This window comes from Struthio camelus, chromosome Z, assembly GCF_040807025.1.
Source record: "Struthio camelus isolate bStrCam1 chromosome Z, bStrCam1.hap1, whole genome shotgun sequence".
Classification (NCBI taxonomy): Eukaryota; Metazoa; Chordata; class Aves; order Struthioniformes; family Struthionidae; genus Struthio; species Struthio camelus.
The window spans coordinates 45,844,213-45,864,375 of record NC_090982.1 but is presented as its reverse complement, the minus strand read 5'-3'; the positions used below and the strand labels follow the sequence as shown (position 1 = coordinate 45,864,375).

The following is a 20,163-nucleotide window of genomic DNA, read 5'->3' as shown; positions in this document are numbered from 1 at the left end:
TTCAGTTGGTACTGATGTTATTCTCTATCCCCTCTATTCTGGTGCATGCTAAAACCAATCACAAAAATCCCTCTGTTCAGTAATGAAGTGACCTTCTGACTGAGAGAGCTATAAATTCAAGCTGTCTTTTACAGGATTATCTTAATGTTTGTAACTGTCCAATCATACAGATTACGAGTATGATCAGGCAGTTAAGGGATCTTTTCCCTCTATTAAGTGCTTTTATTAACTTTACTCTCTTTCACAGAATACAAGAAACTCAGTATTCTATATGGATATGTTTCAAAGCAGTGGAGTTTCATAACAAAGTATAATTTTATGTGTACAAGAAAAAACTAAAATGTATATATCCTATTAATTGTATTTCACGAGATACAGCTGCTTCCTAAAAAGTGGCTTTCCCTTTGATATTCTGATATGATAAATGAAAAGGCTACAGTTTTGCAAATCGTAGACATGAAAAAAGTTGGAGTAATTGGTACTTGAAGCAGTGTGACCTTTTAAGACTATCTCTGTATCACTGATTAGATCTTGTATTATAAATTCAAATTTGTAATGGAAAATGTCTTTTGTTGCTTTATTTTATTCTGAGAGTAGGAAGTTTCATGTGTTGATTCAATTTCTTGTGTAGCTCGTCTTTGTACAAAATGCAGAATAAAGAATTTGTGTGGGGGGTGGGGGAGAGAATACACTGTAGTGAAACTGAAATTTAAAAGCTATATGAAGAAGTTTGACAACTTTTTTGTATTTCTTTTTTTAAACAGGGCCAGCTTTCAATATTGCAAGAAAAAATAGACCATTTAGAACGCTTATTGGCAGAAAATAATGAGATTATTTCAAACATACGAGATTCTGTGATTAATCTGAGTGAATCAGTAAAGGATGGTCAAAGAAATCCTGAGGCTATAAACTTCAGTCAAGGATCTCTGTCTGAGCTCCTTCCTTCCGCTTCAGTTTTGCTTGCAGTTGATTCCGAGGATTGTTTGTTTGCTTCAAAAAGTAGAAGTCAAGTTTCAGGAGTACAGGTAAGCGATACATCTTTCTCTTATCCTCACGGGAGCCCTAGCTATCATTACCTTATAATACTGAAAATATCTAACTAATAGTAAAACTTTGGTCATAAGCACCGTTGCTGTGGTCTAAGACATAATAGAATTGTTCAGGTGACTGTTGTATTAACTGAAAATTTTGTGGAACTCTTCCTTCTTATCTTTGCTAAACTGGGTAGAAATTGAATTTGTGATTATGGTGACTTGACATTTCAGCATGCTTCTCCTCAGTTTTTAAGGAAATGATTAAACTGAGATTATTGTCCAGTACTATCAGAAGTTCTTTGGAAAGAATTTCTTTATTTGACAGTCTCTATCAGCCTCCCAAAATTCTTCTGAAATTTATCTCAAATAAGCTAGAAATAGAAAAATATCTTTAGGAATGTATGTGTATATGGGTCTTGAGGGGCTGACAAAGCATGTTTAAGAAATAATCATTTAAAAAAAAACAAACCGAGTACTGTATCCCCTTTTGAATGTTGCTTCTGTGTATCAGCATCCTAGTATGGGCACTTTGGTTTTACTTGATCAGGAACGAAGAATGTTTACCATATCGGCTTGTTCGCATAAACTGGGTGGTTTTTAAAGTCAAACACTTCAAATTGAGTTTATTTTGCTTTTTGGTGAGGCTTGTGAGTTCATTGACTCTTACATATTCAATTTTAATGGAGTGTTTCAGTTTGTCATTTGTACTGTTTTGGGGAGTCTTGTGGGAGTATTATGAATATTCATAATACTCTAGTGCAAAGATTAAATTTTGAAGTCCAGCTTTCTCATTCTGGAAGTGAATGTATTTCTACTATAGGAGAAGGATGGTGGACTCAACATAAGTATTGATATTACAACAATTGTATGATCTGATTTATCCTTAATTTTTTTAAGATGTTCAGGGATAGGCAAGTAATTCTCATGATCTTAACTAGTTTCTCCGTAAATGACATGTTAATGACAGTAATATCTGACTGTTTGTAATATACATTAAGATTTCTGTGCAGAAAAGTTTGTTGGAAATATTGTAAGCCTATTAGGAATGCAAAGTAAAATGTTTTCTTAAACTGTCTCCGTGGTTTGATTCGCATTTGTAGCACTTCAGAACATACGTTTGGTCAGCTCATTTTGGTTAGCTGGCAGTGTATGACTTGTTAAGTTGTAGTATCTAAGCTGCTTTTTGATCATTTCCTATATTTCTAAAGTTATGTGTAATATGTGTAAATAACAAGTATAACAGGGAATATTCTTAATATTTCCTTACATACACTTGGCGTTTCCTTGCTTTGCAGAAGAAGGGAGGTTTCTAATTTTCCGCATATCATTGGATAAGTGCCTTGTGCTCAGCATGTTGTCCACCATGATACTTCAATTATTTTAGCACTGCTTCCTTGTACAGTTTCTCATCCTGCGCGTCTGACTAACACTGGTTATGGAATCTAAGCCCATGACTTCAGTAGAATTCCTCTAACGCTAACTTAACTGATCTAAATTACTATTTGAATATAGCTTCATGGTTTAACACTTCCCCAAGGCTGATGTCCTCTGCAAGCTCAGTCAACTTATTTTTTTTTGGGTCTTTTATAGAGACAGAGAAGTTCTGAGTAGATTATTCATACTGATATACTGATTCCAAATTTACAAATACTGAAACAGCTAGCGAGTGTTAATTATCTGCTATTCACAAACATTAACCTAGAACTACAAATTTTGACCTTCCTTTTTCCCTGCTTCTTCAGAGTCGGTGTATGAGAATGAAGTGAAAAATTAGAAAGAAATAAGGGAGCACGTAAGTGAGACAGAATGTGTTTGGATAAAAATCACTTTGGAGAATGAAGGTAATAGAGGCTTTAATGAATAAATTCTGGGAGTGTGTTATTACATTTTCCCACAGTGTAAAGACCATTGCAAGAATGGGTCCAAATATCCATTAAAAACCTTGGTAGTATTTCAGTGAAAAATATTACCCGGACTTATTACTTTGAGAGACCTATTTTCTATGCATAGGTTGAAAAGTTGCTAATAAAATCATAGCCAAAAAATTCTTGGATAGGCTAACTGATAGATTCTTTTTCTTTTCCATGAAGGAGTTTTAAAACAAGAAATGATACTATGTTACATGGAACACTTGTTTGTAGGAAGGATATTATGTTGGACTGAGAATTGGTATTGTTCAAACTAACTAGAAGCATAATGTGCATCTTTTTAAAACGATGAAAATGTCATAATCAGAGGAAGCTAGATAGTAAAAACAACAGACTGAAGAACTCTGGCTCTAGCATGGGCATGACTTGACATTCCTTTACGTCAGTAGTTTGAAAAGTGTCTGGAATTTGTGTTCAAAGAAGATGGGATTCTCAGTAGCCCTTGTGCTGAGCTCTACGGTCTCCTAAGTCAATGTGGTATGGTGAAACGTCTGCTCTTTTCCCCTTCAGTTACTGAAGCATCTAACAATGTGCCTAGTCATACTATTATTTTTAAAAATAGAGAATGTAAGTTAGTCTTAAAAAAGATGACCGGAAGAGGTATGAACTGAGCTTTTATTTATTTATTTGTTCCTATGTAGTAGTTCAGTGTTCACTGGGCAAGTTTTGTGGCACTTGCCCAAGACTTAGCCTTTTCTCAACTGTTTGAGTCCCTAAGTACAGAGAAAGAATAAGCCAATACAGAAGAGAGACAGCTGGTGGTAAGTTTTGAAATATTTTAATTGAAAAGCATGTAATAATTTGACTGTCATCATAAGCCGCCATAAAGGAGGCAGGCAGCATCCTTTTGGAACTTCCCTTTGGAATGCCTCTGTTGTTACAATCTCCTTGCATACTATACCAGCATTTTATAATTAGAAATGAAATTTAAATAGCTCAGGGAAATGTTTATCTTTAACCTCTTTTGCTTCTCATTGACTCAGAACCTATTCTTAACTTGCAGTCATGTAACCTGGTCAAATGATAGATATAATTTGTAATTAATGTCTTGAGCAATTCCTGTAGGGGATGATGTTATACAAGAGATGAAAATAATTTAACATCTGTCTTATGGATGTCTTGGCATAACTGTGGTGATTTCAACCTGATCTGACTTGGGTTAATTCCAGTGTAGGTTCTGGAGTCCTAATTTCTTCTTGGCTTTTTTTTTTTTTTTAAACTATTTTTTAAACAGGTTCATAGTGAGCCTATTATTTCAAAGAACTGTCAGTGATGATTCCAGGGTCTCTTTCCTGAAGTAGTAACTCCCAGCTCTTGAGCTCAAAATCATATAAGCATGATTTTAGATCACTTTTCCCTAGCATGTATTACCTTATACTTACCTACACTGTGGACAGTTAAAATCAAGATCTTGCAGTCTGCAGAAATTTGCATGTGAAAGCCTTGCATGTGAAATTCAGGCACCATCCATAATTCAGATTCATAGGAATGTGTGCGGTTCTGTGAATTGTTGCTTTTAAACAGGTATGTTTCATTGTTGAAATCACAAAATAGTTGGGGTTGGAAGGGACCCCTAGAGATCATCAGGTCCAACCTCCCTTCTCAAGCAGAGTCACCTAGAGCAGCTTGCTCAGGGCCATGTCCAGTTGGGTTTGGAGCATCACCAAGAGTGGAGACTCCACAACCTCTCTGGTCAGTCTGTGCCAGTGTTTGACCACCCTCAGGGTTTTCTTCTGTTCAGACAGTTTCCTGTGTTTCAATTTGTACCCATTGCTTCTTGTCCTGTTACTAGGCACCACTGAGAATAATTTGACCCCGTTTTCTTTACACCTTCCCATCAGATTTTTTTTTTTTATAAACGTTGATGAGATCCCCCTGAGCTTGCTCTTCTCCAGACTGAACAGTCCCAGCGCTCTCAGCCTCTCCTTGTGTGGGAGATGCTCCAGCCTCCTGACCAGCTTGGTGGCCCTTCCTTGGACTTTCTCTAGTCAGTCCATGTCTGTCTTGTACTGGGGAGCCCAGAATTGGACACGCAGTACTCCAGGTGTGGCCTTAACCAGGGCTGAGTAGAGGGGAAGGATGACCTCCCTTGACCTGCTATGAACACTGCTCCTAATGCACCCTAGGATATAGGTGACCGACCTTCTGTGCCATGAGGGCACATTGCTGGCCCATGTTCAGCTTGCCCATCAGGACCCCCAGGTCCTTCTCTGCAAAACTGCTCTTCAGCTGGTCAGCCCCCAGCCTGTACTGGTGTGTGACATATTTGTTCCCAGGTGCAGAATTTTGCTGAACTTTGAGGTTTCTCCCTGCCCATTTCTCCAGCATTTTGAGGTCCCTCTGAAGAACAGCACAACCATCTGGTGTATCAGATGTTCCTCCCAGTTTATATCACTTGCAGACTTAGTGCGAGTGCGTTCGATCCAATCATCCACATCGTTAATGAAGATGTCAAACAGCGTTGGCCCCAGTATCAACCCCTGAGGGACCCCACTAGTGACTCAAGCTGGATGTTGTGCTGCTGATCACAACCCTCTGAGCCTGACACTTCAGCCAGTTTTCAGTCTACCTCACTGATGGCTTATCTAGCCTGTAGAGTTCAGCTCGTCTCTGAGGATGTTACGGGAGACAGTGTCAAAAGCCTTACTGAAGTCAAGGTAACGAAACATCGACTGTTCTCCCCTCAGCCACCAAGCCAGTCTTCTCACTGTAGAAGGCTATCAGGTTGATAAAGCAAGATTTCACTTTGTAAATTCATGCTGACTACTCCCAACCACCTTCCTGTCCTTCACGTGTCTGGAAATAGTATGCAGGATTAGCTGTTCTGTCACCTTTCTAGGGATTGAGGTGACTGAGCTGATAGTTCCCCAGATCTTTCTTTTTACCCTCCTTAAAGATAGGGATGACCTTTTTTCTTTTTTCTTTTCTTTTTTTTTTTTTTCTTCCAGTCCTCAGGCACCTCTCTGATTATCATGACCTTTCAAAGATAATGCCTTGCAGTGACATCAGGTAGCTCCCTTGGCACTCATGGGTTTATCTCATCAGGGCCCATGGACTTGTTTATGTCCAGTTTGCTTAAGTGTTCCCTAACCTGATCCTCCTCCAGCACAGATAAGTTGTCTTTACTCAAGACTTCCCTCTGGTCTTAGAGGCTTGCATTCCTTAAAGCTGGTCTTACCAGTAAAAACTAAGGTGAAGGATGCATTCAGTACCTTTGCCTTTTTTGTGCCCTTCTTCACCAGGGCACAGAAGAGTTTCACTCTTAAGGTCACTCATGGGTAATGGGCAGGTTTACAGAGTATGCACTTCATTTTCTTCAGAGGCTTGCATTTCATTTAATAATTATGGTTCTTCAAATTTTAAAAAGCAGGAAAATATGGAATTAGACTAATGTTCGTACAGCCCTTCCCCCTTGAACTAGCAGTACAGAAAGCATTGCACCATATTTGCCATGTGAGGAATGTTGTCCTAAGGTGGAAGCACTCCTGGCACAGCTGTGACTTGACAAGATGATCTGGTACAGGTCATAGATATTTTAGTGTACATACATTATAAGCCCAATTGGAGCATTGCTACAATTGGCATTAGGATTACAATGACCTGTATTATAATGTAACATTACTCCTTTTCTTTGTATCTTAAGATAAAGGACTTAATGTTTTTAGGTTTTCAGATGTTTGTGTTTTTTTCTCAGATTTCCTGGTTTAAAGGAAATCAGCTACCATCAGAAAATTTAAACTCCTATGTGTTTGTCTTAACTGATTCCTGTAGGCTGTTTTTACGGAAGCGAAGTGTCTTTTGAAGGAAGTTTATTTTCAGATGTACCACTATATTCTAACATAGTTTTCCACTGAGTTACTGGAGAGAATGTTAGAAAACTGCTGAGTGCTTTTCTGTTATATTATTTTTAATGGAAATATGTTTAAGTTGAAATGTCTGGGGAATATGGTCAGCTCAAGAAATCAGAGGAACTGGTGTATTAAAACTTCCTGCTTTTTTAAAAAAATCTCAAATGCTTAAAGTTGCAGCAAAGTCAGTTTTCCTCTTCTTCACTGTCTGCAACATCTAAGCCCTGCTGTCATTAACAGCTCATTCTTCTTTCTTTATCCATTTTAAACCATTTTAGAAGAGAGTAGCACGTGAGAAACAGCTCCAATTATGTCTAATGCCCTCAATTGTTGGTTATCTGTTACTGCAATAGCTTTCTGAGTGACAGAAGCTGCATGTCACTTATATACATTGTCATCCTAGTTCCAGTTTCCTCTTCCACTCAATGTATACTCGATTCAGCTTCAGCTCTAGCATTTATCAGATTGTTCCATAAGCTAATTCAGTTTACTAACGTAGTAGAAAGTTGTTTTTTTTTTTTTTTCATGGATTGATTTTGTGTGTGTGTGTGAATTAGTGATGTAAACTAACTCACAGACATGTCTCAAGGAGACATGACCTAGTACCAGGTAAGAGGCAGAACTGGTGTGAAACAGTACCTTTCTCCTCTTTTGGAAGTAGTGAGTTACTACAGTTGTCTCATGCCATATCATTGAACCTCATTGTTATTCTTCAGTGAAGACAACCTTTATATAGAAAGGTGTTTCAGACCTTTGTAGAGTGGTCCGTTTGAGGTTTTTTCTTCTGTGAGAGAACGTCTTGTGGGAGGATCTATTGAGAGAATTGCTCAGAAGGAGGGAATTGTTTCTGTGATCTCAGTGGATGTGCTTGTTCTTGCCCCTTTAAACATGAGGGTATAGGAATTTGCAGTGAAAGCACGTGCCTGCTGCACAATTCCTTATTCCAGTTCCAGAAGCATATATTTGTCTTATGCCTTTAGAATAGTATTTTTCTACTGATTGTACAACAAGACAAGCTTTTTCAGATGTTTGCACAGCTGGGTTAGTACAGAAGTTGTGTACCTTAAAATGGGTAGGTCAGTTTATAGATTCTGAGATGTAGAGACAACAGGGAATAGGTCTGCTTTTTATCTGAAATGGAGACCAGGAGATCCAAGTCTATACTGGAGTGGTGGGAGAAGAGAGAGGTCAAGACATGAATTTCTGGAGGGGACCCTAATGAACAATCAATGTGCATGTTGATTGGGAAGTACATAACACTGCATACTTATTTCATGTACTGCTGCCTCTTCTATTCTACCACCTCAGACTGCCTTTTCTCCATAACTTCTTCTTCTTTGTCTTCGCCCACTCGCGATTATTTTCGTGTACGTTCTTCTTCTTGGAAACAAACTGTGAGCCTTAAATATTTAAATTACATATCTCCCAAGTAGATGCCTTCCTGTCAGATGTTCTCCCAAGATGGAGTTCAGATTCAACGGCTAGCTGACTTGCTTTTTCAAACATGTGAACACTGGCAGTTCCAAAAGCTTGCCTAATAATTTCTTTTCCTAACTCATTCATGAAAAGTGCTGTCCTTTTTAAAATTTGAGTTATAGGATCAGTTACAGGAGTCTGATTGTTTTTTTTTTTTTTTTTTTTAAAACCTCAGATGACTTGAGTGTATGAGAAGGCAACTTTTGAAATTGATGCTTTTGCCAGCTAATCTGAATGAAATGATTAGGGAAAAAAGTTGGGATCAGCAATGCACCCCAACTGTGCAAATAAAACAGATGAGAAATACATGGGTCTAATCTGTGTTTCGAGAATACTGAATAAAAACATTTCTAAAAAGCTCATGATCTGAAAGCCCAAGGCACAAAAAGAGAAAATGTAGAAAACGCTTCACAGCTGGATAAAGTTAAAGCCTCAATTTTTCTACTTAAAGGAACTGGCTGATGGTTGTGTCAGGGTAACTAATCACTGCTTTCAGTGCTGGCATGTGGAAGAAACTACTTAATAACAGAGCAAGTATGTTAAGCCTCAAGGTTTTGACCTTTTTATAGTTACTGCTCTATTGTTGTGTGACGATATGATCATGTGAAAACATACCATGCAATGTAAATGATGATAATTTTTTTGAATTGGTGGTTTATATGCACCTTGTGCTTATGGCACAAAAACACAATATCCACAGCTTTTAGAAACTGAAAATTCTTTTGTCCTAGCAACATGTAGATTTATTGTGCTTGGGCCATACTGTCCTCCTTGCTGACATGCCAATTTATAGATGAGACATGTTGTAAATCCACAGTTGTTCTTGCTCTCTTAGTGAGAGGAGGAATGTTCTGATGTCATTTATGCAAGCTTTATCTCCTTTACTTCTTAAATTTAGTATCTAAAGTAGTTACTGAATGCTCTGATATATTGACCTCTTCAGCAAAGAGCTCTCTTGTCTTGCTTCCAGTACCTTAAATGGCAGCTGCAGGGCTGTGGAAGTCAAAAAAGAATAGGCTCCAACTTGAGTAACAAAGATCCTTTGTCCTATTTATCTAATATATATTGTTACTTTGAAATACACTTTACGTTAGTTTCAACAGATACTGTCCAGGACATTGCTATGGTTGTTTTCCTCTTTTTTTTTTTTTTCCCCCCCAAACTTTGCACAGCAAATTGAAAATCTTGTACCTGTTGGCTGTGCTAAGCATGATTAGCCATGCATAATTAAGCAACCTGTTTATGTTGACAGTCTCAAACATTGTATTTTAGAAGATATCAGCTTCCAATGAAGGACCTAAAATGAATGTACACAGATCGCTTTTTGTGCTTTAGGTGGTTGGCAATGAAGAACATCAAAATAAATATTTAACTTTGTGGGAATTTTTAAATGTTCTGTCTAGTCTCCTGGGTAAACTTACCTTACTGTTGTTGGGACTGATTTATAGCAATATTATTTTCATCTTGGCATGACAAATGTCTGATACTATTACATTTTTTTTCATAGCTTTTATTGGATCTCACATTTCCAGTGCTTGCATCTCTTCTATGAAAAGTAGTCCTTAATTAATAGGTGAAATTCTGTGCTGCTTTGAGGATTCATGACTAAGTTCAATCTTTAAGGTTATTTGTTAGTCCCAAAGAAGAAAACTGCTTTTCCTCCTTTCTCTATTTCCTCCTTTGTTCTGCTTGCTTTCTTTACTCTGTACTATTAGATGTGGTTCTCTTCCACTCATTCTTTCCTCTTCCTCAGAGAAGTCTGCTCTGGAGGAACCTTCTGTGTGTTTTCTGTGTTTATAATAATGCTTTATGTATGCATCAGGGCCTGATATGAACATACCCTGTGTTGGGCAAAAAGTCTAATGTCTAACACTTTTCCGCAAACACCTTCAAGCACTAGAGATTATATAGGAGATAACGTACTGGAAGAGTTGCAGTGATCTTCCTTTCTACAACTTAATTCTGAGATAAAAGTTGATTCTAAAATTGGAAAGTACAGTCCTCTATTATCACAGATGACCATATTGTAAAATTACTTGGAAGCTGATGGATGTTTAAGGCTAGTTACTTCTGTGGGTTGTTTTAAACTTTGCTGGTCTTTTTGGAAAGTTATTTCCAGAACTTCACTGTTGTTTTAGAAATAGTTGTCTGTATGCTGTACGCTTATGCATACAGTGAAGTGATAGCCACTTCTTCTGTTCAGATTTTAAACTACCTTTCTGATTTGTCTTTATCTGGTAGTTTTAGTTTGAGGAAAATGCACATAAAGTGAAATTGTTGCTCTTAAATGTGTTCAGATGATTCAAAAATAGGAAGTAAATTTTCAGTTTGCAAGAGGACTATGTTTTTAAAATTGTCTAGAAAGTAAAAAGCTTGCCCAGTTCATAATTTTTGTTCAGGAAATTGAGTATTTTTTTTAGCACAGAAGGCAAAGCCTTACCAAAAACGAAAGCTGGATATGGTAATTTTGTTCTAAATTTACATTAGAAGAATCTCTTTGAAGCTATCTGTTGGTATATAAACTTTAAAGGCGCTTGTTAGTGTTACTCCAGAGTTATTTTATTTACCTGTAAGCTTATTATTTGCACGCAGAAATGAACTATAACTTTCCTTGAATAAATAATATACTGGGCAGCAGTAGCTATAAGAGGAGCTTTATCACAGCAGTTGGTTGTAGTTCTGAACTTTTTTCTTTGACAGTTTCTTTCAGTTCCTTTCTGTCAGTTTGACTTGCCTCAATCTGTCTCATGTTGTCCTCTTATCTTACTTGTTTAATTTGCCCTCTTCATTTTCTGCATTCCCCAAGTTAGTATATTCTCCTATTTTGTGTGATGCTCTCCCTGCATAACCTCCAGTCTTCCAATGCCATTATGAGCTGTCATCCTTTTGGTCACTTCTTTCAGGTTTCTTTCTGACTCTTTAATCATTTTTAGCCTATCATTTCCTCAGAATGGAGCCTGTCAAATGCTTCTCTCTACCTGCTAGTGCTTTGGTTGTCCTAGTGTGACGTGAAACTTGCTTTCATTTGTCAACTTTCTACTCATTTGACAATTAATCTCTCCCTGTGTAATGAGCAAGCTGATCCAGTATTATTACTGGAGGATGAAAACCTCTGATTTTAATGGCAGACTTCTTTTTGTGTGAATTTATGTTGTATATTCTCTTTACCCTTTTTAGATGTTGGATGTCTATGACATTCTTCCTTTCGATAATCCAGATGGTGGTGTTTGGAAACAAGGATTTGATATCACATACAATGAAAATGAATGGGACAGTGAACCGCTTCAAGTTTTTGTTGTGCCTCACTCGCATAATGACCCAGGTAATGTTTTAACCATATCGATTTGGGTATCTAGAGGCTTGAATTAAATGTATAATGCCATCTCTGTTAAGATTTGGATTTTTCTGAAATCTGCTACTTAATGTGTTAATTTTAAGTCTAACAAAGTGGTTAAACCGATACATAATTTAAGTTCCATTGACTTCAAGGGACGACTGTAACGGTAAAAGTTGTACATGTGTGTCTTTATGAATTAGAGTAGAACTTTAGTGCTGATGTTAGAAAGTAATACAGAATTCGTGTGTGGTATCCTACTGTTAGGCCTAGGTAGTTTGTTCATTGCTGCATTAAATATAGTCTATTCTTATTTTGATTTTTTTACATTTAGATATTTAATCCTCAGCCTGTGTTAGAAGGGTGTACTTTTTGGAAGATGTGACAATGGCAAATCTGAGATTTCTTCAACTCTTGACACTATTTTTCTTCTCTCCCTTCTCCTTCTTCCCTTCCCTCTCCCCATTTTCCAAAAGAAAAAACCTACAATGGGATAATGTAAGATCTGAATTTAAATGGAAGTCTAGATATGCTTGCATAATTCCACTTTATCCTCCCAAGGGGATTTTTACTGTGTAATATATTACATGGGAAAGTGACACTTTCCCATGTAAAAATGATTGCAAAGTATTTTAAAATGTCTAAAATACACCATAAACCAGTGAATTATACTGCTATAGCATAGTGCCACTAAGTTGTGTGTAGACTGGCCATGAGAACTTGATGAAGCTGCATGTTACTGTGGAAAACCACAATTTCAGTGGTTTTAAGCTTTCCTACTGCATAGCTCTCTAACAATTTAAATTGTACTGCTATTTGAAGTACTGTGCATCTGACTAAAGATATGGTAGTTTAAACATAAGTGACTTTGAAAGTATTAGATACCGCAGGAAAATTAATACTAGAGTCTGGAGGGATTGAATTATCCAGTTATGACTGTTAAAGAATAAGTCTAGTAGAATAAACAGAGAAAATAAAGTATAAATTTTGATCTGTTTTTTGTTGAACTGTGTATCCATTTATTCCCCTCTCCTGTTGTGCGCCTAAAAATTTTCCCAAAGAGAAGCCAAGTTCAGTGTAGTTTTTAAATGAATCTGAAACCATCCTAAAGGAACATACAGCACTTCCAAGTCTTTCAGTTCTCCTTAGAAAGGGATGTGGAGCTTACCAATCATTCTAGGGAAGTTGGTAGGATCATCTTGTAATTTAGGTGTGTGTACGCCTGAGAAGGGGCATCTAGCTAGGGGCCTGTTGCCTAGTTTCACCTCACCCCTCTGGAGGTGACTTGAGCTGGATTGAACAAATCCTCTGTCCAGTGCAGGCTAAGGTGGCTCTAAGGCAACGTGAAGCTCAGGAGTGGTAGGAATCACAGAATCAGAGTCACAGAATGGTTGAGGTTGGAAGGGACCTCTGGAGATCATCTAGTCCAACCCCCTTGCTCAAGCAGGGTCCTCTAGAGCACGTTGCACAGGATCTCGTCCAGGCATGTTCTGAATATCTCCAGAGAAGGAGGCTCCACAACCTCTCTGGGCAACCTGCTCCAATGCTCTGTCACCCTCACAGTGAAGAAGTTTTTCCTCATGTTCAGATGGAACTGCCTGTGTTTCAGTTTGTGCCCGTTGCCTCTCGTCCTGTCACTGGGCACCACTTAGAAGAGTCTGCCTGCATCCTCTTGACACCCTCCCTTCAGATTTCTGTAGACATTGATGAGATCCCCTCTCAGTCTTGTCTTCCCCAGGCTAAACAGGCCCAGCTCTCGCAGCCTTTCCTCACAAGACAGATGCTCCAGTCCCCTCATCATCTTTGTAGCCCTCCGCTGGACTCTCTCCAGTAGTACTGCGTCTCTCTTGTACTGGGGAGCCCAGAATTGGACACAAGGGCACCTTGCTGGCTCATGGTCAACTTGTTGTTCTCCACGACACCCAGGTCCTTCTCTGCAGAGCTGCTTGCCAGCAGGTCAACCCCCAGCCTGCACTGGTGCAGGGGGTTATTGCTCCCCAGGGGCAGGACCTTGCACTTGCCTTTGTGGAACTTCAGGAGGTTCCTCTCCGCCCACCTCTCCAGCCTGTCCAGGTCCCTCTGAAGGGCAGCACAGCCTTCTGGTGTGTCAGCCACTCCTCCCAGCTTTGGATCATCAGCAAACTTGCTGAGGGTGCACTCTGTGCCTTCCTCCAGGTCACTGATGAATACGTTGAACAAGACTGGACCCAGGACTGACCCCTGGGGGACACCACTAGCCACAGGCCTCCAACTTGACTCTGCGCCATTCACCACAACCCTCTGAGCTCGGCCATCCAGCCAGTTCTCAAGCCACCTCACCGTCCACTCATCTAGCCCATACTTCCTGAGCTTACCTAGGAGGACGTGATGGGAGACAGTGTGAAAAGCCTTGCTGAAGTCCAGGTAGACAACATCCACTGCTCTGCCCTCATCTGTCCAGCCAGTCCTTCCATCATAGAAGGGTACCAGGTTGGTCAAGGAGGGAGGTGTGAGGCAAGCTGAGAAGAACTTTGCATAATGCTTCCCGGAGTCCACACAGGTCGTGAAGTTCTGGCACTGATTTCTCTTCAGGAGCAGTCTATGCTTATGAAGGCTAACAACCTGCATTTTGAGGCTTTGTGTTCCTTGCCACGTTTTCAGTAGATCAGTAGAGATGACTTTTGGCCCTGATGATGATTTTCAGGCTGTTGGTTTCGGTAACCTTTTCCGAACCTAATCTTTTCCTTTACTTTTTTGGACGTTCTTTCTGTAATTGTAGTCTGAAGTAGAATATATTGGGTTAATTCCTCCTGTGCAGCCCTGCCTCTCTCATTGATGCTCCATGCAGAATTGAACAGTTGCTTACTGCCATTCTGTGGGGACACTGGAGCTAATCTTCAGTGACTTCCAACCTTCAGCTTTCTTCTTCACATCTGCAGGTCTCCTGTAATCAGAGAAATATCTGCAGTAGGTTTCCACAAACTAGCATCTTTGTCAACTGACAACCTCCCTTTTCCTTTTTCACTTTTTGTGTTAGCAGTTGTGGAATTTCCTGTATTTACCCAGGAAATACATTTGCAACGAGTCTGTCTACCCCTTAATTTCACATCAAAGTAATATTTCTTTGTGGATTGAAAAGTTCCATTTAATGAGATTTGATCTGATCCTCCTCTTTCCTCTTGCTCTGACCCACTTCCAAACTCCGGGTGCCTGGACCATAATGAACTTTGAGAGGTATAGACTTTTACTAGCACTTGCATTTCTATATTGGAGGGAGTCACTTGTTTTTCCAGCTCTTAGAAAGCAGTCTCTTTGTGCCTGTCCCTTCAATAATAAGTTTTGAGGAAATCTGTGAATTTATGACAGATCCCTCTCTCTTCTCTCTTTTGCAGCATTGTTTCTGCATAGGTTATCCCCAAGATTTTGCCCAAAGTCTTGACTGAATTCACACATGTCTTTCATTTTTGATAGCTGACTTTTTTACAGGTGTCCTGTTTTACTTCTCAGAGTCTTCCTCCCTAATATGTAAGTGCTTCATGCATTATAATATAACATTGTATCTGCCCTTCCACATGCAGCAAGTAAAAACTTCAAGAAATCTTCATCTTCTTGTGCACACAGTCTATATGTTTTACAGCTTGTTCAGATTCCTCAGTTGATTTAAAAAATTGTCAAACTACACTATAAACCTGGTAAATGTAGCTCCTTCCCTCACCAAAGGTAATCATACGAGACTGGTAGTCACTTGCTTTTATAAACAGTATTATCAGAAATCTCTAGACTTGGTACTGCTTTTGGTAAGGACACTTCTTTAGAATCACCTGCAGTATGAAAGTGCATATTAATAAGCACTAGGAAAAAAAGGAAAATATTTGCCTGTAACAGAGGTTTGAAGTCGCTTGTATAGCTGTGGATTACATTCTTCCTTTCCCTTTTTTGGATATATTTTGATTCTGTGATGAAGGAAAATAGAGGGTTGAAAGGCATGATGTGAAGGTGATGTCCTCCAGCAGCAGAGCTTAAGGCATAATGAAGCTATAGTGTAACTCTGTTCAGAAGTTTATATATATATATATATATGTATATATATATTTATATTTATATATGTATACACACATAGATATAAATTAAATAGATGCATATTTATCTAATATATATAAATATTAATATATTAAATATATATTTAATATCTATAATTAAATATATACAAATATATATTTATATATTTACCAGTGAATGCAGCTGGTAAGGTTTTTGGAGCTAAGAAAGTTGTGTCCTTAAGCTCTTATTCTGTTTTTTTTATTTTTTTTTTTTTAATTTTCCCATTTAAGACTACTTTCTTGTTAATTTTTCACTTAACCAGTTATGCTAGCGAATAGCTGGAGCTCAGAGGTGAAAACACTGCCTTAGAACAGAGTTGTAAGAAGAGGAGGAAGGTGGTCTTAGGTTCCAAGCTTTGTTCCTGGGAGTGACTTACACTCTGGAGCACTTGATGTTACTAAGTTCTGTTAAATCTTGGTTAACTGGCTGTGTGTGAGTTCATTCAGGACCTATGAACTTGGGGTCTCTGTTCTCCTTCCTTCAGTGGTGATTTATTGGGAAAGCAGATATGAGAATGGGTTACTTTTACATTTTTGATCAGTGGCAGCCATAACTATCTTGTTTAGTTTCTGGCAGTTAATGAGGATTAGATTACCTCACTAGCTTCTCTGATTCGGGCCCAGGGAATGACTCAGTACAAATTAATCTCAAGGCATGGATAGATGTTCACGTCACAAATGACTGTGCTGGTTGAGGTTATTGCCACTGTAGATGGGTGGTATTCCTTCCTGAAGCGGATTAAGGAATGATCCTATAACCTGCTGTGTTGGTAAAGTCCTTATGTCACCTCTCATGTGCTTCAAGAGCTGTTTCATGTGACTTTGCCTGAAGTGGTTTAGGCAGCTGAACTCCAGAGGAGAGAACTCTGCTCGGGGACAATGATACTGTCAACCAGCACAACTGGATTTGAAAGATGATATTCATCTATGACCATAGGGGTCAGAACACTTCAAAGATTACTGGCTAGCCCCCCGGCATTTATTGCTCTTAGTTGGCAGTGGTGATCTTGGGAATGTCTTTTCATTTAATTATTTATTGAAGAATTTTGACTTGTGGATGTTTTAATGTGAATGTGTACTAGATCAGATTCTTGTATCGCTGGATGTGATTGTTACAGATAGAGTACAAAAGCCTCTTAAATGGAATTGAAAGAGACTAAAATAGACTTTTTTCCAGAAATTTCTGTCTAAGTACAGATGCATATGAAAGTGTACCTATGTGCATGACAAGTCTAAATACTGCTTTTAAAAACTTCATTAGCTTTTTTTAATTATTTAAAGCTATCTCCATTTTTCAGATGGAAATCTATATAGCCTTAAGTTAATAGTGGTGTTGAGATTTTAAAAATAAATAAATAAAAAGGAATAAAGGTTTGCTGTTAATACTGTGGAGTTTGAGATTTGTTTTCAGTTGGCCAGGTCTGGATATGATTTTCAAATGATTTCTTAGGTTTCTTCACACGTTTAATTCAGTGGACCACTAATAATTTAGACTGTCCTGATCCACTGTAAAATTCTGATTACACATAAGAATAGGATAATATAAAGCTGAAACAGAAATGAAAAATGTTAGTTGAATTAAAACTGAGAGCTTTACCTTTTGAATAGTTTCAGATTATAGACCATGAAATTGAAAGTTCACTAATTGGTATGCTCATGTTGTGTTTAGTAGGAAGATTAAAACAGTCACTGTATCTTTGTGGCTAGAATTTGTTTTCCTCCTTACAAACAGCAAGAATGTTTCTTTTTTTTTTTTTTTTCTCCTAGAAACAATGGACCATCTATGATGACTATATTTGTGTATATAAAGTATACATTAAATAAATGCATTGGATAGTGAACAGTTAGTTTCTCCACTATATGGGAAGATGAGCTTTAGGAATAAAATGGGAAAATGCTATGCTTTTTTGCTGTGAATTCTAGAAACTTGAGTTGCGTTTCTGGCTCATTTGTCAATATTTCTCTGGTTGTAAGTGAAGTAGCAGGTAACCTTTAGGGAGACCGGGTTTTTTTCTTTCTTTGCTTTGTCTGAACAGAAATGAAGATTCAAGCAGTTCTCCTGAAAATTAACAGAACTATTCTAGAGAGCATACTTTTAATTCCTGATCAGTACAAATTTTCTTCCCATCTTAGCTATGAGAACAGCAGGCTTCACTTGTACAAACCAGAAGTTGACCTTGCACTGCATAAGCCTAACATGTAAGAAGTCTAATGAGAATTTTTGAAGTGTTTCTTGTTTTTACTGCAGATTTCACTTTTGATCAAGTGTGCATTTAAGCGCTTAGCTATGTTTATGAAGTTATGTTGTGGTAGATACCTTAAGGAGTGAGTCTCCTGGTCTATTGAGCAGAGATCTTTTACCAGTTAAAGTATGCCTTTGAAAAAGTAAATATCCTACCCTACCTTTTTAATATCAGTGTCTCTCTTCCTAGCTAAATGACATTATTTGGGAGAATTTGGGGGGGGGGAGGGGGGGAGTAAGGGGTCATGTTTTATGTGTCTTCTATTGTATCAGAATGAGTGCTGTAACACAGTCGTGTTCCAGGCGGCTTTCTCTTACTCTGGCTTATGTCAAATAGAAAAATGGAAAATAGCTATCTTGGGAGACTGCTTTTAGTTTTAATTCTGAGGTAACCTTATCTCAGAGACATCATGTTTCTAGAGGTTTTCTTTTTACATTCTTGGCCAATGAGCTGTTAATCACTGGATAATTCATCTTTACTGAAATTACTGAACTGCCCACAAAAGAAATGTGTTAATGTAATAAGTGATAGTATTCTGGCTATTTACTTAAGTCTGCCTCTTCCCTGAACCAGGTTTCATGAGGAACTAGAAACATTTTCAAGGACGCGTGTACTCTTAAACATTGGCTTATGATAGTAGGCAATTCAAAAGCATGTTTGTTTGTTTATGGACAACAGTACTTTTGTCTTTTGGTTTAGAATTAACTACTGAAATGAAAATTATATTATGTGTCTGCATGGCTTTGTCAGCAGTGCTCAAACACTGTTGGTAATAGTGGTTCCATGTTTTCAAAGTTGATTTATGATTCTCATTGTGATCAAATTGTAAAGTGCTTTTACTTAGGTTATTTTTTGTTTAATTTTTTGTCTTCTGTTCTGATTCTGACCTGAAATTTTGCTTGTATCTCGGTCTGTGTCTTAACTATATTAAGAAGGACACAAAAATGCCTTTCTTGTGTGTGAAGAGGTGGTGCAGCTTCAAGAATGAAATTGGAGTGGAAAGTGTAGACAGGCCTAATGGCAAATCTGTTAATGAGGTGCTTCAGGGTTTTTTGCACAGCAATAGATTGCATTGACATTTTGGCATGATCCTTGGAGTCTACTGTCTACCAGGAAATTTACTTTAACATTAAAAAAGGAGGGGAAAATATACATAGACAACCTCTGTAGGGCAAAGAAAAAAAATAGTTTCCACAGTTTTTCCACATTTTGTGTAATGTTACTGAGTAATTTTTCTCTTTTTTTTTTTTTTAAACTGGTAAAGGTTCTAGTGTAGACTTAAACTGACAAATGTTCTTTTGCTGATACAGTATTTCTAGTTTTGATAGCTGCTGCCTTAAGCTATTGTACATTTTGCACATGTAAACTACTTGAAATCAGAGTTTTCTGGTCCAAATACACTGGTAAACCTTTTCTTTCATCCTGGAATAAGTTTGTAGTGTATGGATAAGAATAAGAATGAACTTGAGTTGTGCAAAAATCTTATGTGATATTAGGAACTAAGATATGAAATGATAAATGTAAGATGTCAGTCTTTGATCTTTGACTTACAGATGTCAACTCTAAGCGAATTTATTTGTTTTTCTCTGTTTTGCCTTTAATAATTTAAAAAAAAAAATCATTATAGCTCTGTGCATAGTTGGAAAGCCTCTGTGAGTAATGGGTTAGGAACTGTTGATGCAGAACTAGAGTAAGTGCATGATACCAGAAGCATAGTAATTAAATTTCAGAGGACTTTTTCAGATGGCTTGCAACTAATTCTGTGAACATTTATAAATATTTGCTAGGAATTTCTGAAGATTTGGTGTATTACCTATGTTACACCCTTGCTATGTAGCTCAATAAACTGAGGTTAAAAAAAAAGACATAAGACTGCCTTTCCTTCATAATAATATATTTTTGTGCCAATAGTTTTGTTGTTTTTCCCTGTGATTCTTTATTGAAAAAATTGATTAATAACCCAATGTAAACAATGTTTAAACAACTAATTCAGTGGAAATTAGCCTTTATTGCTAAAGCACAGTAGGATAATAAAAACATGCTTAAAAGGCTTTATTATTATGATACATTTCTGTTTAGGAAAAACATAGGACACTGTTTCAATTCATTCTCCATTAGCTGTGTGAAAGTATGATAACATTATCTCTTGCAGGAGAAATTCTCAAAGCTATAAATTTGCAGTTGGCTACTTGTGCGTCGTCTTACATAAATATTAGTAAAA

At 37.7% G+C, this 20,163-nt stretch overlaps 1 protein-coding gene across 2 annotated transcripts in view; it reads left to right on the top strand.

The window, feature by feature from the left end:
- Window positions 1–20,163, top strand: part of MAN2A1 (mannosidase alpha class 2A member 1) — a 125,714-nt gene that overhangs the window by 12,613 nt on the left and 92,938 nt on the right. For both annotated transcript variants that reach the window (XM_068927600.1, XM_068927601.1), the window contains exons 2-3: window positions 765–1,025; window positions 11,464–11,608. In XM_068927600.1, coding sequence (XP_068783701.1) covers window positions 765–1,025; window positions 11,464–11,608 — 406 coding nt within the window. The remainder of the gene's footprint in view (window positions 1–764; window positions 1,026–11,463; window positions 11,609–20,163) is intronic.